The sequence below is a fragment of the Heterocephalus glaber genome, unplaced genomic scaffold (genome assembly GCF_053883595.1).
Source record: "Heterocephalus glaber isolate CG9 unplaced genomic scaffold, H.glaber_assembly_v1.0 deba00000937, whole genome shotgun sequence".
Taxonomy (NCBI): Eukaryota; Metazoa; Chordata; class Mammalia; order Rodentia; family Bathyergidae; genus Heterocephalus; species Heterocephalus glaber.
The window spans coordinates 14,308,685-14,326,059 of NW_028258173.1; the positions used below are offsets into that span (position 1 = coordinate 14,308,685).

The following is a 17,375-nucleotide window of genomic DNA, read 5'->3' on the forward strand; positions in this document are numbered from 1 at the left end:
CCTGAGTACTAATTTGGTTCTGGAAGAAGTACATTAATTCCTCTTGAAGGTGGTGCCCCGTGACTTAATAACTGTATTAGTTACTTTCTCATCACTGGGACACAATACTGGACACCCACAATTTAAATCAGGAAAGGTTTATTTTGGTTCACAGTTTGTAGAGCCACAGTTGCCTGGCTCTAAGGCAGGGTGTCACGACAGAGGGGGATGGCAGAAGAGGCTTACTCATGACATAGCTGCAAAACAGAGATCAAGGGAGGTGGGAGAGTGATACACCTTTCCAGGCCACACCCCCAGCAACCTGCCTCCTCCAACCAGACTTCATTTCCCTAGTCACATTTAGCTATAAACTCATCAGGAGACTAATCTACTGATGAGTATCACATCTCCCATGAGTGTCATATCCAGTCCCCCCCCCCCAAGCCTATGTGGCTCTGGTGTGTGTGTGTGGGGGATCTAGATATAAACCATAACAATCACCTTCTACTAAGCCTCAAGTTTTAAAGGTCCAAGTACTTCTTAACATCACCACACTAGGAACCAAATTTTGAGCATATACACCCACGTGGGACACACCACATTCTTACCATACATTATATGGCTTGGTACTTTCCCACTCCAAGTGTACTACCCCTTCCCTGCCAACTGAGCTACAGTGTAGGCAACTGAAAATGGCCAGCCCAACTATCAGTCAACAGACTTCTAGTTAGTCCATATCCAGGAGGAGCACAATAACGAAGGCAAGAAAGCAAAGCCATAACTTCAAAGGAAAGAGACACTTTGTCTTCATCTGATCTGACAGCTTAGAGGAGTCATTCTACTTACCAAGAGATGGCTAGCCTGCTACATGACCCATTTGGTTCTTGCCTTCCTTATTGCTTTGTTCAGATTCATCAGCAACCCCACTCTCCAACTCTTTTACATCAGTGCCTCAAGGAAGTAGAAGCTTGTCTTCATAAAATGTGTGAGGACATCTCTTAAATATAGCTCCAGGGAAAAAAACCAGTTTCACTCACTCTACTCCATTTAATTTGCATTTATTGAGTAATAACCATAGTTCAAGAAGTTTGTAGTGTTTTGTGGATAATTTGATCTATTTTCCCAACATGCTCTGCTCTCCATTCCTCTCCTACTCCTTTTTTGTCTCCATGGCCTAGAAGGTCCGCCATGAGTGGTGAAATTTTAGACCAGATAGAATATCATCAACTAGGTGCAGACTCCTGAAACATCAACAACATTGGCTCAAGAGATTGTAAGTGCGTGTGCCGAGTACATGCTCCATTAATAGTCAGTTAATAGCACACAGTTAAAATATAAAAAGCCATTCTTATCATTAAGCATCACCAATTAGGCAATCTCAAAAAATGGTGGTCCTGTTTGGTTTGTGATATATACTCTAATTTGGTATGTATCTTAGAAAAGTTTTCTTCTTTTTAAACATTTTTTGAGAGATTAAACTTTCTCAGCGTCGTTAGCTCACCAAGTCATTTTGTGACCCGAGTGACTTTGGCAATAAAACAATAATGAAATGCTTGGAGACAGTTGTTTTCCTTATGTGGTTTAGCATCCTCAAGGGACCTAATAAATATTCAGCAAGTGATTAAATGGTTCATCCCCACATGTGTCCTTTGCATATCTATGCCAGCTACTCTTTCACAAGTAGTTTTACTTGGTAATTTACAAATGTTCTGGCTGCACTCTGTACCTGCCAGCATTGAAGTAATTAGCTTAGGATGCAAAATGATTTCTAAATTAAGGTTCTGGACTATTAAAATCAAGAAAGCCTGCTAATCATCAATGTAGCTCTGATAGCCAGTGAATAACGAGATAAAAAACTAGGAGAAGCCCTATAACTCTCCTACCTGGTGATAATGCTGGTCACCCATTAGAGGCCCATACAATACGCAGGTGAACTGTAGGTCAACAATTGAAGGTAGTTAAGAGGGTCAGTACTCAATTATTTAAAATCTTTCCCTTTCTCCTGTCTACATACAGCATGAAGGTTTAGGGATTGGACATTTTAGGACACACGATTAGAGTTACATTTTAGCCAGGTAAACCTCAAACTGGTACAGGCGAAAACGTGGGCGTCGTACCCTGGAGATCGGAAGGGACCCCCGCCCTGCACCAGGTAGGCACAGGGAAAGTGAGCATCCGGAGTGTCGGACCCACAGCCCCGGTCCAGGACGCGGGCTCCTCTGGGGCAAGCAGGGGGCGCGGAATTTTGACCCCACAAAGGAGAGAGGAACGAGGCGAAAGAAGAGCAGGAAAGAGTCGGAGTGGGAGGAGAAAAGGAGGGAAAGAAGGAGGCCGGGAGAGGCGAGCGGAAGAAGAGGAGGAGAATAAAGAGAAAGGAGAGCCGCGCGGAGGAAAGGGAGGGGAAAAAAAAGGCAGCGGAGGAGTCGGGACCCGCCCCTCTGGGATTCCTCCGGGCTCCCAAACTCCGAGTCCGCAGATTCCTCCCAGTGTGCGACTCCTCGTTGGAAGTCCGGGCGCGGACTCCACCAGGGCAGCGCCGCGCTCCCGCCGGCCTCGCGCGCCCCCGCTGGCTCCGCGCGCCACCACCCCTGCCCGCGCGCCCTCGCACACCGGGCATGCGCAGTGGGCGGCGCCGCTCCGGGCCGCCTCCGCCACCGCAAGTAGGAAGCGCGAGCGCCAGGCGCCGAGCTGTCAGTGAGCGTGGGGCCAGCAAGCGAGAGAGCGGCTCCGGCTTTGCTCCGCGCCGCGCCGACCCGACGCTCCCGGGCCAGTGCCGCTTTCGCGCCTGCTCTCCGAGACCTCGGCCACCTGCCTGCGGTCCCGCCGCCCCTCCCCCGCCCGCCCCCGCCCTCCCGGGCTGCTGCTCCCCGGCGGAGGCGAGAGGTGGCTGGGGGGACCATGGCTGACGTTTTCCCGGCCAACGACTCCACAGCGTCTCAGGACGTGGCCAACCGCTTCGCCCGCAAAGGGGCGCTGAGACAGAAGAACGTGCACGAGGTGAAGGACCACAAATTCATCGCCCGCTTCTTCAAGCAGCCCACCTTCTGCAGCCACTGCACCGACTTCATCTGGTAGGTGCGCGCGGGCCGGGGGCACGGATGGGCACCCCGGACCCCTCGCGCGCGCTCCAGGCTGGGGACCAGTCTTCCCCCTGTCCGAGGTTCCGTCCTCGGCCCCCTAGGTCCGGGCGCGTCCACCCCAGGGCTGACTCACTCGGAGAACTTGGAGAGCCCACAGGAGTCCGAACTCTCCCGGAGTGACACGCGCTCGCCCGGCCGTCCCGGCCACTGGCACACACGCGGTGGGACTCGCGGGGAAGTCGCCACCCCGCCACACGCCCCCTGCCGCGGGCGGGAGGCGGACTCCGCGCGGTGGAGACGGGTCTCCCCGCAGCCAGGGTCCCCCTTCTGCCCAGACGCACCCGCCTTCCAGTAGACGACAGCCCAGCAGCCGTTTGCCAGGGAGTGAGGAGAGGGGAAAGAAAGAGGAGACTCGCGAGGGCTGAGTTTCCCATAGAAACACGCCCTGGAGTAACTGGGGAGCGGCGGCCGCTGCGCTGCGCGCTGTCCAAGTTGCTGGCGAGCCGGGCTGGGCGCGTTCCGGGAGTGTGTTTGTGCCTCCCATTGGGCTGTGACTCCGCTAGAACCTTGGGTCTCTGCCTACTGTAAGCTGTGTCTACTGGGCACGGAGACTTTGACTTTTCTGCGTGAGGAGAGAGACAGAGAGAGAGAGAGAGAGAGAGAGAGAGAGAGAGAGAGAGAGAGAGAGAGGAGCAGCAAACTGTTGAAAGCTTCCAGTGGGGGAGGGAGGGAAAAATAGAGCAGACAAATGGCAGAAGGGCAGAGGGAGTCTTTTAAAATAGACCCTGTCAACACGAGATTAGACCCGTAACCCTGTTGATGAGGACAGAGAACTTGTTTAAAAAAAAAAATACTGTAATGACTAAGGGTGCCAGAGTTCAGGTAAATTCCAAAACATGTAAGCATTGTTAACTTGAGGAGTGTGGGGCCTTGTGGGGGATTAATAAATGGAAGGGCTTCAGGGCTCTCTGGACCTGTAAAGCTAGGTGAAGTTGTGTTCGTTTACATGTTTTGTTTTCCTGGTGAGAGAATTATAGTTTTCATCTGACTTTTAAAAATCAGCAACGCCCCCCCCCCCCAAAAGAAAGTTCAGAAAGCTAGAACTAAGGGAACTTGTTGTCCTCTGGTTTGGGTAGCAGTAGTTTTTATATTCTCCTAGGACACCCTGACCCTTGTACCTCTTGTTTGTGGGGGTAGGAAGTTCTCCTCCTGTCCTACCCTGGGAGCTGCACAAGGTGCCAGTGCCACAGAACGTCCATGCTCCAGCCACCCTTGTGAACACAGGCTGGATGGTGCAGTCTGAGTCCATCCTATCTGGGGAAAAGCATCTCAGAGGGAAAGTCCCATGAATGTCAAGCTAATAAGGTGCTTCATTTTCCCTTTCTTTAGAAATCGTTCGAAAGCACATTTATGAAAAGCACAGGCAACTCTATGAATGATTTCCATCAGGTAGTCAGCATTTGCAGGAATTGTGCTGAGACGAATGGGTAAAAGGAGATAAGGCTATTTAAAATGAGTTTCGGGCACATCAAGGAAAAGAGAGGATATTGGATTCGGATAAGGGGAAGTCTTGAGCTGTGAGATTCTGTTCAGAGGGGATAGACTGCTAATTACTTTCACAGAAAGTAGATAAGTTAGAAAAGGGACATGCAGTTTTACCTGGGCTACTATCTCTTCACTATCAGTGCCCTGAATGATCAGCCTGGGGAAACTGTTGAGGCATGCCTGTCATCTGGTGTACTGTGAGGTGGAAAATGAAGACCTCTTTTCCCCCCCTCCCAGAATAATCCCTGCAGTACTTCTCTGCTTAATCTAACTTGGAACTGTTTCCAGGAAAGCCTCTGATTGTTTTGCAGTGGGCTTAATTTTCCAGTTTCATTATTGCTTCTATGATTCCTTGATTTATAAGTTGTATTTCAATACTCACTGATATTTTAAAGCTAAGTGTTTGGATTTAGGTGTGGTGTTTGGGGGATTGACTAAGTGTGACAGTGTGTGAAGTGCCTTGTACACTTAAAATGCTGTGTAAAGAATGAGATTATGACAGCCTTCTGAGAAAAAAATGAATGCAGTTCATTCTAATACGTATTTACAATCGAATATCCATGTCAGGATTCTCTGCTTACAGAGTAAATTCCTTAAAGTCATTTATAAGAACAAAATAACCTCTATAAGCATTGACTGCTATTGGTTCTCAATAAAAATTAGATCATGATAATCTCAAATGCAAACAACAGAAATCATATTTTATAAAATCTGGTTCCTCAAGCCAAAATTAAATGTTAAGAGTGGTGCTGTTTGGCACTTGTATACACATAATATTTTGAACAAATGCAAAAGCCACCTTTTAGTTGTCTTGAGGGAGAAAAAAATTTTCAGTTGATCTTTAGAAACAAAATTAAGTCATTAAAATATCATAAACCCTTTTTTTGTCACTTGACTGTTGTAGCCAACAACTTTGAATGTACAGTTATGTTCTTGTTTTGAAATTCAACTATCAATAACAGAGTGTCAAAACTGGAAAGAAGTTTGATATGTTGAAGTAATTCAGTGATCCTTAATAGGAAAGATAGCTTTTTTTTGAAAGTTGAACTTGCCCAGTAATCAGCCGAGATAATTAGATATGTTTTTCCTGTCAAATCACTGTAATTCATGTACAAGCCTTTTAATTCTCTAGAGTACTTGGTCATGCAACTTACTTGCAATGTAGTGTCCAACACATGTGCTGAGATTTTTGTTCTTGTTTCTGTTTTTCAGGGGGTTTGGGAAACAAGGCTTCCAGTGCCAAGGTAAGCTGCCTCAGTGGATTTCATTGTCAAGTACATCATGAAATGAACATTCCAGACAGGAACAGTATTTTCACTCATCGCTTATTTGTGATCCAAAAGATATATTAGTTACATGATATTTTTGAAATGAGGGCTGGAAATTTGGGCCTATAAAAAAAATTGTACGATATTGCCTAGTAATTTGCACGTGGAGCTGCCTTTTTCTCACTGGGGAAAAAAACCCTTTGCTGTAATTTTTATTTTTTGCTGAGAACATTCTTGTCAGAAACTGCTGTCTTTGTGTTATGTGGGTGGGTGTTAAGAAAAAAATGGAATCACTTTGTATTCATGTGGCATTTCTTTCTTGTTCTTCCTTTTTGTTTTTGTTCCTCCTCTCTCTTACCTATGTATTGAGTGGATTCATTGCAACTAATTTTAGGCCATACATCATTCTGGTAAGGTTTTGTTTAGATTACCAGCGGTCATCCAGAATAAAGTCGGCGTGTTCTGCAGTTAGGTCAATGATTGAGAGTGGCTGATTGCCGTAGTGTGACTATGTGGTGCTCTTTTCTTTCAGCTTCACTATCTGCCAACATGGACTACAGTATACTATCTGTTAGTTTCTCTATCTGACCTGCAGTTGGATTTATATACATTGAACATCTTAACTTTTTATACTCTTCAGGTTATTCAAAAAACACTTTATAGCTTGTGAAGGCATCACAAGTTCATTAGCTTTCTGCGCTCTTCCTCGTCATCTGTATTATGTTTATTTAGTTCTGTTTACATTTCCCATCTGGGCAGAGGCTTATTATGAGGGCAAGTGGAAAGTATACTCTAGCCTGGAAAATATTATCCTAACACTGTTTAATATTTAGTGGATTAGGGAGAAGGAGAGAGGCACTGTGTGTACTTTTTACAACTTTGAAATTTTGCTGGTAAGTTGTTTACCTTTTAAAAACTTCTTCACATTTGTGAACTTGTTTCTAAGACAGTATACATAGTCAATGGGGGGCATTTTATGATATCATGATCATTAATACTCTACCTTTCTTACTTCCAAGATGTGCTTAAAAACCCTACTTAATCATTTTGAGAGTTATATTTGGAAATCAAGATATATTCTTTTTGAAAAGAAAAGAAAGGTATGTTACATCAGTCTATATAAAAGATGAAAGGAAGATATAGCCCCTTCTGTATTTTAAAGTTGTGGGCCTCAACTTTATAGGTGAGATTTGGGTCTAGGCTGGAACACAATTTTAGAAAGTTTAAAGATGTAAAGTTTTATTTTGATAATACTTTTGGTTTGGGTGGGGACCAGTGGCAACTGGTAAGAAAAATATTTATTGAATTTCCTCAAATATTACTTGTCCGAGAAAAAGTGAGCATGTTATTTTAAAACTGTATCACCAAAAAAAAAAAAAAAATTCAGAGTAGGGTTGGTCCCTCTTAGACTTGCTCATCTGAGCAGGTTTTGTTGGTGAATTCCTAGTGGCTGTATTATTAGGGTATCAGGGTGGTTTCCTCCAGAGAGCTTCTACTGACCTTTTAGTGGGTTGGCAGATTAGTAGTCTCACATCAACATAACTCCCTTTTAACTAAATTTAAAAAATGATACTCATAAAAATTTGAAATTGTATAAAATAAAAAGTGAAATCGCATACCCTCCTCTCTTCCCACCTGCCCAGAATAACTACTGTTTAAGACATCTGTCCATTCACTCATGCAGACCTACTTAGTTCTCAACAAGAGATCAACATTTTGTCATTCTGCAACTTGCCTTTTTCACTGAGCGTTGTATGAATTTTTAATCCCTGCTAAATGTTTACTAGTACAAATACCACTCTGGAGCATGTCCTTGGTACAGATATTTCTATACTAGATACCTAGAAATGTGTGGGAGTACATTTTAAATATTAATCAATATTGCAGAGTTGCTCTCCAAAAGGCTTGTGATTTACATTGTCAGTGTTAATGTAAGCCAATACCTGTCCCTTTCACTCTTCTTAGTGAAGATATTGGATAAATCTTTTACGTTTTTGCCAACCTTATAGGTGGAAAAGGCCTCTTTTCAATTTCCATCTCCTGGATTATTGGTAAGGTTGAACATTTTTTCAAGCATGCTTTAGCCATTTGTGTTTATTCTGTAAAATGCCTTACTTTACCTCATATTTGTAATTCAGGATTTATAAACCAGACGAAGTAGAGAAACAATTATATGTTTTATACACAGTTCTTTGCTTTGGTGAAAAATTTAACCTCAGGTTTCTTTAAATAATAAATTCTCCTACTGAATTTATGGATTTAAATTCACAGAAACCTTTTCATGGATCAAGTTTGCCTAGTATGTCTCATTTGTATTTCACGTCTAGTGGGCATATGCTAATCCACTATATTTTATTATTTTTGTAATTTAAAGATAAATAATCTCAGGACAATGTTTTAAACCCCACTAATATAGTTACCCAGTGTTTCCTATTTTAGCTGTCTCTTCAAAATTAATCTTTCTTTTTAACATCTGACCATTTTACAAAATTTAACTTTTCTCAATGTTCTCTAACCTTGTTCTGCCTTTTGGTTTGATAGTGTTAGTCTTATTGAGGAGAATATAACTCATTCCCACCAATACTTTTGGCAGAACATCTCTGGAAATGGTGGCTGGTATCTGACACTTTTGTATTTCTGGTACAGCAGAATTTTCTTGCTGGATGAGACAGTGTTTTATAGTGACTAAAATGCTTTAGTCAGCAGATAAAGCACCTGGGAAGGCATACCTTTTCTTTTTCTTGGTAAAAGAGAGATGCATATGCTTCAAATGAGAGTCACACATTTGTGTTGGTCTAAAACCTTTGTCACTTTATTAAGCAAATGATAAGAATTGGAAGACTAATAAAGTTTAGCCCTTAAAACTGTCTTTGTAAACTGTGCCATTAAGAAAACATTATATTTTACAGGCATTTGAAGCACTAAGATTATTTCCCTTCCCCCAGAGGCAGCATAAATGGAAGCAAGAAACTTTTCTGGAGAGATGTTTACTGGGGTATTTCCACTTGCCCTGTATTCTTGTACAATTGTCCTCTCCTGACAATGGATCTTACCAGGGCAGGAAACACAGGAGGATCGTTTTGTGAGAATTTGCTTCCTGAAATGATGAAACCAAGAGCCTTAAATGCGGGGGTGTGGGAGTATATGGTAGATCCAGAAGTCACAAGATACTTATTTTTCCTAAGGTCCTTAAGGTCCAGCATGTCCCCCTTGAAGCTCTGAAATAGTCCCTGTTACACAACTTGGATTTGCTTTTTGACTTTTGCCTGATTTTTCCTTGATATCCTCTCTGCTCATTTCATTTCCCTGACACCAGCGGAGGACCAGTCCTTGCCCTCTGAGTGGGCTTGGCATTGATGAAGTTGAGTTTTGTTTGAGAGATCTATTTCCAGACAGGAGTTTCTGTCCTCCGTAGGCTGCTTCCAGCACATCACAGAGTGGTCCACCCTCCTGCTCGCATGGCCTTGTCCTCTGGGGCAGTGGAGCTGAAACAGTTATCTGCTACTTTCAGTACTGGAAAAGGGAATGAGCCAGCTCGATTCTTTTCCTCTTTAGAGTTAGCAACACCCATGCAGTTCTCTAATTACAGTGGTACAAACAGCCTTGAAAACGTGACCTGCCCAGCAATTACCCACACAGTTTGTTACATCTGCCTAACTTCCACATATTCTGGTTTTTTTCTTGCTCTTTTGTTTAATATCACAAATTAAAATGAACTACTCTCTTGGACTTTTTGATTTAGATACCCCAAAGAACATCAGAGGCCCTGCCAATAACCATGATCCACTGGAGCTCTGGGTCTGAATGGTCAGCACTGGATTCGGAGAGGTCTGCAGGGAATGAGTTTCTGTGCTTTCAGTAATGCCATTGCAAGGCAGCTTTGAATCTTCAGTCATTTTTCTTGCTAAGAACACACCACATAGTGTCCTTTACCTGCAACTCTAGTGGAAACTCTGCAGTTTTCAGTAAAATGGCTGGAAAATAACATGTTGATAGCATTTTATTTTGACGACCTGTTTTAGAGTGGATGTTCCCATTGGCTCACCTGACACTAGGTGCCAGAAGATAGAAGAGGCAGGGGTCCAAGTTGGGCAAAATGGTGAAGTTGGCCAACTTGAACAGAGTATTTGTCCTTCCCTTTCCCATCCCCTGGATGTTTCTTTTTTCCATGTTAGATGCATGATGTGTTTTAACAAGGTTTGAGGGAGGCAAATCTCACACAGTGGTACAGAAACCTAGGCATCATGGTTATGATTTACAAAAAGATCTAACCACCTTCTCAACTCTCAGTGATTTCCAGCTGCCCACTGGTTTTTAAGGGTGGTGCTAGGATTTTCTATCCTTTATCTTCAAAGCAGGTGTTCACATCTTGGCGTTCCATTTCTAAATGGTTACCAACCCCCAAATTAGAAGCTATATTAACTGTAGATGAGCTCTCAGGGTTGACAGCTGTTCTGAAAAGAGGAACTATGTGGAAGAGCTACTACAACTTGATACTCTGGGGGCTTTGCACCAATGTCAGGTGATAGCATTGTGTCATTCTCAAAGTTCAAATTGGTGACATTGCCTAAAATTCAGAGAAAAGTGGGCAGTTACAATTGCTTTCTTCCTCAACCCCACCCCCATAAAAGTGTATTAGTTGGGGCCGGGGATTTAGCTCAGTGGTTTCGCTGCCTGCTGCGCAAGCACAAGGACCCGAGTTTGATCCCCGGTACCAAAACAAAAACAAAAAACAAAAAACAAACAAAAAAAAGTGTATTAGTCGTTAGAAGTAGGGATGCTTGGCTAGAACTAACGCCTACTATTCCATTTGGTGCTGTGTACTCATGCTAAAATGATTTCTGATTAATGGCTGTCTGAATCGCTGCTTTTTAACAGGAGATGAAGGGCCGGGGATTTAGCTCAGTGGTTTTGCCACCTGCTATGCAAGCGCAAAGACCCAAGTTCGATTCCCGGTACCAGAAAAAAAAAAATAACAGGAGATGAAAGTGCTTTGTTAATTACTTTATTCAGGCATACCTCCTCCCCTGGCAAGAGCTGGTTCTGTAGCGTATGGAGTGGTTATTCATCCTCATAGGCAGTGGGAATCGAATGTTTTCTTTTCCAGATGACTGTGATGTTTAGATTGCCTTTTCTTTAATTTTATGTGACATGGTATCCTAATTTCACTTCCTTGGATAATATCATTGAGATTTAATGTTTTATTGGTTTTTTGGGGGGTGGGGGGGCTGGGGACCTAACCTGAGGCCTTAGCCCTGAGCTATTATCCCAGCCTTTAAAAATTTTTTGAATGTTTTATTTTGAGACAAGGTCTTGCTGAGTCAGCCGCCCAGGCGGGGCTTAAACTTGTCAATCTTCCTCCCTCAGCCTCCCAGAGTCCTGGGGTTATAGGTATGCACCACCACGCCTTGCTGATATTGATATTTTTATACACATTAGCTTTTTTTTTTTTTTTTTTTTGGTACCAGGGATCGAACTTGGGTCCTTGTGCTTGCGCAGCAGGTGGCAAAACCACTGAGCTAAATCCCCGGCCCCACACACATTAGCTTTTAACTTGTGTATTTATTTTCCTTCAGACAGAGTCAGGCTATTCTATTTTCAGAAGAGCATTCATTTCAGAACTGTTATATCTGAATGAAATCCAAGGCCTTAGTGGGATATGTGGAGGCCCCTAAAGCTTCCTGTGCTGCTTCTTTAGACTCATCTCAGACTTATTTCTTTCCTTTTTCCTGTCATCTGGTCTTTGTGAATAAGTCACAGTTTCCCAGGGGTGTTTTCTTTCTTGAATTCTTTTCTCAACTCCTTTTGGTGGATGTTACCGGTTTCACCTGTGACTCTTAGTCTGCAGTTTGGTCAGGTCTTTCCGAAGCTTCTGCCCATCCAGATGCTCTCCTTTTCCTAGGACCCACTCTGTGTTTCATCTACAGGCCTCAAGGGTGAGAACTGATTCTTAGTTCTCTGTCTCTAGTGTTTAGTCCAGTGCCTGGCACTCACTAGACACTATGTAAATATTTGTTGGGTGTGTGATTATATAAATATTAGGACAGATACGATATGAATCCATAACCAGAAAAATTTTAGTGACTTCTGCCTGAGCACTATTTTTCTTTTTTAAGAGATAGTTTATAATCCGAGGTTAGGTCAACTAGCATAGATCTTTAGATGATTTAAGAAGTGCTTTCTGCAATTGGGCAAAAGAGAGCAGAAAATTCTAATTTGTATCTATACTAATTCTGTATAATGCTAAACCTAATAAACTAGAAATAAACCACTTATGTGGCTTTCTATCTTTAGAAAAATGAGCAGGCATAAAGAATGAATCTTATTTCCACAAATAAAAGAACAGCATATTATGGGCCATACCGAGAGGGAGGAGGAAGTATCTTTGGCACAGGGTGCAAAATTAAGGCAATTTCTAGTACACGTTTGCTATAGTCATGTAAATGTTCTATTTGACTCTGAGATTGCTAATAGCTAATACCAAATCGCCGGGCTCCAGAGGGAGTAGTAGCTCAACTTCACTGAGTCTGTTATTTTTAAACTTTTTGTACCTGAGGGTTTTGTGCCTCGATGTGAGAAAGAAGGGATGAGAATAGTGGCAGCAGTGCTGCAGCAGAATGGTTGTAACTGAATGACGGTTGCTTCATATGCTTTATTCAGTTGAAAGGAAAGACAGACGAGCATTAATTAAATGTTACACATTTAGGAGCTTTCCCATTTTACTTACTTTCATTCCCCAAACACCACACAAGGTGTGGAGTATTATGTTCATTGTAGAAGTGGGAGCGTTGAGAACTTTGCCAGGCTGGTGGGGTGTGGTGCGGGTTCAGACTGTAACAGTTTTGCAGAAAACATTCTTCAGAGGCAAGTGGAAATTTTTCTGCTTTTGTTTTTGGTTACTTATGAAGCCTGGATTTATACTAGGAGAGGAAAGAATGATGCCATTGAGGGAAACACTGAGACATTTCTTGGTGATGTAGAATTATCGAGGCTCCAGGCTCCACGGTCCTCATCTGTCTCTCAGAATTTCCACGGCAAGCTTTTTATTTTGGGTCTTGTTTTCCACGAAACTGTGAAACCTCATATTAGACCTTTTCCTCCCACCCCCTGGTACTGGGGATCGAACCCCGAACCTTGAACTAGGCTAAGTCCCCCGTTCTTTTTAACATTTTTTCCTTGGGGACAGGGTCTCACTGAGTTGCCCAGGGTGGCCTTGAGTTTGTAATCCTTCTGCCTCACCCTCCTAGGTAGCTGGCATTACAGGTGTGTGCCACTGCACCCAGCTGATATTAGACTTTTAACTGAAGCCATGAGCATTTCAGTGTGGGCTCAGTATTAATAGGCAAATCCAGTGGAAATTGCTAAATCCAAATTAAAAACTTCTGTTAAATTATACAAAGAGGAAAATGGTTTCTGGAAATAGATTTCTATCAAGATGGAAGAGAGGGAAATGATTTGATTAATTGTCAGCACAAGGTTGGAATTATTTAAGAGCGAGTCCACAAAGTAAGATTAGCATAAGGGCAGTTAATCTTTTATGCCCTCGCTTTCTGTGTCTGCCACATCCTCCTAATATCTATACATTTCTATTTTTGGTATTTTGGGAAATACTAGATCCATCTGTCTTGTCTGGGGTAAGTCTGATAAGAAGTTAGGAAATAAGTAATGAGGGTAGAGGTATGAGACATGAAGGTGTGTTATAAATCAGTTTAGCTCTGACAGACTTGGATTAGGAGCAGGGTCAGAGGGGAGCCTAGCTAATGGCTGAATCCTGAGAACAAAATTTTGTTACAGAGATGTTGTGTTCATTTTGCTGTGGGTGAAGCCATGCCTTTTTGTTGTGTGTGTGGTTCTGAGGATGGAACTCCCACCCTTGTACATGCTAGGCACGTGCTCTATCATCCCCAGCCCCAACCATGATTCTTAGGGTGATCTGTATATTCACTTGTGCATAGTAGTGTACGGGGTCTATGAGGTACAGATTTTCATGTATTTGAACCACATTAATAAACACCTATGTTGTAAGCATATTTCTTTAATCCAGTTGACCTTCATTTGAGTTCACCAATTCCTAAGAGATAAGCAGTGTTGATCCCATTTTGCAGATGAGATGCATTGAGTCACAGAGATCTAGTAACGTCCCCTGTTACATAGAGAATGGTGGAGCTGGGAGTCAAACCCCAGTGCAAACATCACAGTCCTGCACCTCTGCTACATCTCATAGTTCTCCGTGGTGTTTGATCACACATAAATTACACCACTAACTTGATTGGGGAGGGAATTGAAGAATGAAGAGTTGTTTGACTCAGTCACACTTACGTGCTTCCTCCCTGTACAGGGAGGTTGTGTCAGATCCGTGGATCTCCAGTCCCTCTGTAGCATGCCAGACTCTGCAGGGATGGGGCAGGCAGCCTGGCATCAGGAGCGAGGTGTGGCACACAGAAGCCCTACACAAAAACGGTTAACTGTAATATCACTTCTCGTGCATACATGATATTACATTCTGGTCTGAGTGAGACAGGAGTTGTTGAAGCATGTGAAATGAAAGAACCATTTTTTAGGCTCTTTGGGAAATGGCTTTCAATTTGGCCTTTGGAGGATTCATAGAATTTTCCTTCATTCAGAAGATAAGGGAAGATAGTTTAAAGTGGGGAAGGAAATAGCATGAGGAAAAGAGAGGAATAAGAGTGACTCATTTCAGGGAGCAGTATAGACCCGGAAGAGTGGCTGTCCTATTTAAGATGTTGCCAGTGCCCATTCCTAAACCATAACAGATTGGAGAAATGTATTTGGAGGCATTTCATGCCTTTCTTCATCTTGGTTCTTTTGTGCTACATACATTGTTTCCTCTTTTTCTTCTTTTGTTTTTATTATGTGACAAAATGCTATAAGTATGGGGATTAATCATTGTATCTCCCTGTAAAAGATACATTGTATTGTGCCAGGGATTTAGTTCAACAGGCACTGCACCTGCCTTGCAAGCAAGGTCCTGAGTTTGACCCCCCCCACCAAAAAAAAAAGATACATTGTATTAAATCTTAGATCTTTGGCATTTAGAAAGTATGCTGTTTTGACATGGATCCCTAGATATCTCTGTTATAAGGAAGCTGGGAATACTGAGTATAGTGTCACCCTGGAAATCTAGGACCTTACTGTACAGAAATTATGATTACATGTGAAACACTCAGTTATACAGGATATCCTCATACACATTAAGGGGGAAGAGAGAAAAATTAAACACATTTAAAATCAGCAACTGTTGTAGTCAGGGTTTGCAAGAGAACAGATTTAATACAGGACACACAATTTATAGGATTGTTTTATAATGTTCACCCAAAAAAGTCAGATGCAGAGGAGTGCAAGAGATCTGTTCACACTCTAGAGACCCAAAGAATCCAGCCGAGGGGCTGGATCCCACAGTAAGGTCCCACACAAGTCCAGCCAAAGGCCTAAAGCCCGCGGCAATGTCTCATGCAAGTCCCTATGGAGGATCTGCACCGGAAAGGCCCAAAGGCCAGTGGTGGAAGTTAGAAAGTTTGTACTTGCGGGATGAAGAGTCTGTGCCACCAGGCTGAGGGACCTTCACTGGAGCAAGGAAGCGATGCGACGCTCAAGCTGAGGACCGGAGCTCCCCTGAAGAAAACAGCAGCCATCCCCAGCAATGGCCAGGACCTGAGCTTCTCTATCGATGAGAACAGCTGAGTTTGTAGCAGGAAAACCAGCCGTGGCAAGCTTCTCCAACAAAATGAGCAGCATACCATCTTCCCCTCCAGTTCCCCTTTTATGCTTTTGGCAACAATTCTCAGGTGGGTCTTCCATGCCCAGAACCACACCGACTGAGTTCAGCTGGGTGTTCTAAGTTGCTCATTAGTTAATCTACCAAAGCAACATTCTAGAGACTGCCTTCAGTCAGAATTTTTGGTTTATTATCAGTAGTTACTCCTTTCTTCTTACTGGACTAAGCTCAGAAACTTTTGTAAGGAAAGCAGGAGGGTGCTGCCAAGCACAGCTATCCCAGGTTTGAATGGATGTCAGGTGGGTTTTCACCTGGTCTCTCATTTGAGAAATCAAAGTTCACATGCTGCTATGCTGATGTGTACTTAGAGTGTGTCACCACCCTATAGGTAGCCAGCATTACTGTCCCCGCTCTGCCAGAAGGGATGCTGGAGCAGAGAGAAGTTAAGTAGCCTTCGCTGAGTCACTCAGCGAGTGGTAGAGCGGGATTTGGAACCAGACAGATTTAGTGAATATCTGTTTTCATTGCAGTAGCTTTTTAGTACCTGAGGCTGTACAGATAGGTAACCAACCTCTTTTACTCCTCTCTTTCCATTTGTTTTCCTTCCTTCTGGTTTTATGATAAAGTATAATTTTTGATGTTGTTTGTAATAACTGGCATAAAATTCTACTGGCTTCAAGAAAGCTTGTCAAGTTCTCCCTTATTTCCTGGTCAGATCTGGCTTGAAATTAAGTGGCTACAAATCAATCTTAAATTATTTTTTGTTTTTTGTTGCATTAATGCATGCAACTATATATCCTCTGTAAATGGATTATTTTAAAATGTGATAATAGTTATTTTAAAAAATTTAAATATTGTAACTTGATTTTTAACTACAATATAGGAATATTTTTAAATATGCTTATTATGTTCTAAATATGAATGTGTCTTAATGCAGTTGTTACAATTACAAAAATCATGTGTGTATGATTTAAAATTTGATAGGTAGATTACAGAATAAAATCATTGTGAGTCATTTGCCTAACAATAATTGAAATTTTCTTTTTAGTAAATCTAATTTTTTCACACACTGAGTTTGTTTGATCAGTGAAGTGATTTTTTTCAGTTTAGTTTCACATTGGTGTCTTCCGTCTGGACGACTCACTAATATGAAAATTTAGTTTTGATTTAAAAACAAGTCTTAACTTTCATTTTATCTCTGGATATACTACATATATATGAGTTTAAAAATGAACGATTAATTATAAACAGTTTAGATGCATGTATGGCTGACTTTTATTTTATTTTTAGGTCCAAACTCAAGTCTCAAGTTTAGGGAGATGGGCTGATAGATGATTCTTTCTTCTCTTCCCTTTCTCCCTCCCTTTCTTTCATCCTTCCTTTCTTTTTGAATCCAGGGCCTTTACACTGAACTGTGAGCCATTTTTTAAAAAACGTTTTATTTTTAGACAGGGTCACTAAGTTAAAGAAATGCTGTGGAAAACAATAGAGCTTTTTGGATTTCCAGTTAATATGATAATTTGAAGTATAATATTAATACTTTTATGAATCGTATTTTTTCATTTAAAGTAAACTAGAGAAATAAAGCATTTGTGGTATTAATTTTGATAGTATGCTTTGTACATGTTATTTTCAGCTGACTTATCAGTTGGTGGTGAATTGTTTGTTCTTTTCTTTTCTTTTTTTTTTTTTTTAAGACAGGTTCTTACGATGTAGCACAGGCTAGCCTGGAATTCATGATGATCTTCCTGCCTCAGCCTCCCGAGT

General features: G+C 42.2%; 1 protein-coding gene and 1 non-coding gene across 9 annotated transcripts in view; one reads left to right on the forward strand and one right to left on the reverse strand.

The window, feature by feature from the left end:
* The first annotated feature begins 2,532 nt into the window (after positions 1–2,532).
* Positions 2,533–17,375, forward strand: part of Prkca (protein kinase C alpha) — a 428,575-nt gene continuing 413,732 nt past the window's right edge. For 3 of the 8 annotated variants that reach the window (XM_087208196.1, XM_087208195.1, XM_087208199.1), the window contains exons 1-2: positions 2,611–3,050; positions 5,817–5,848. In XM_087208196.1, coding sequence (XP_087064322.1) covers positions 2,878–3,050; positions 5,817–5,848 — 205 coding nt within the window. In that variant the 5' untranslated portion in view covers positions 2,611–2,877. Of the gene's footprint in view, positions 3,051–4,256; positions 4,425–5,816; positions 5,849–17,375 lie in introns of all 8 variants that reach the window. The other 5 variants (XM_021248605.2, XM_087208197.1, XM_004870264.4 and 2 more) reach the window with 4 other exon arrangements.
* LOC147828779 (small nucleolar RNA U13) lies at positions 10,042–10,139 on the reverse strand. The gene has a single exon (XR_015450308.1). It is a non-coding gene; the product is annotated as a small nucleolar RNA U13 (small nucleolar RNA).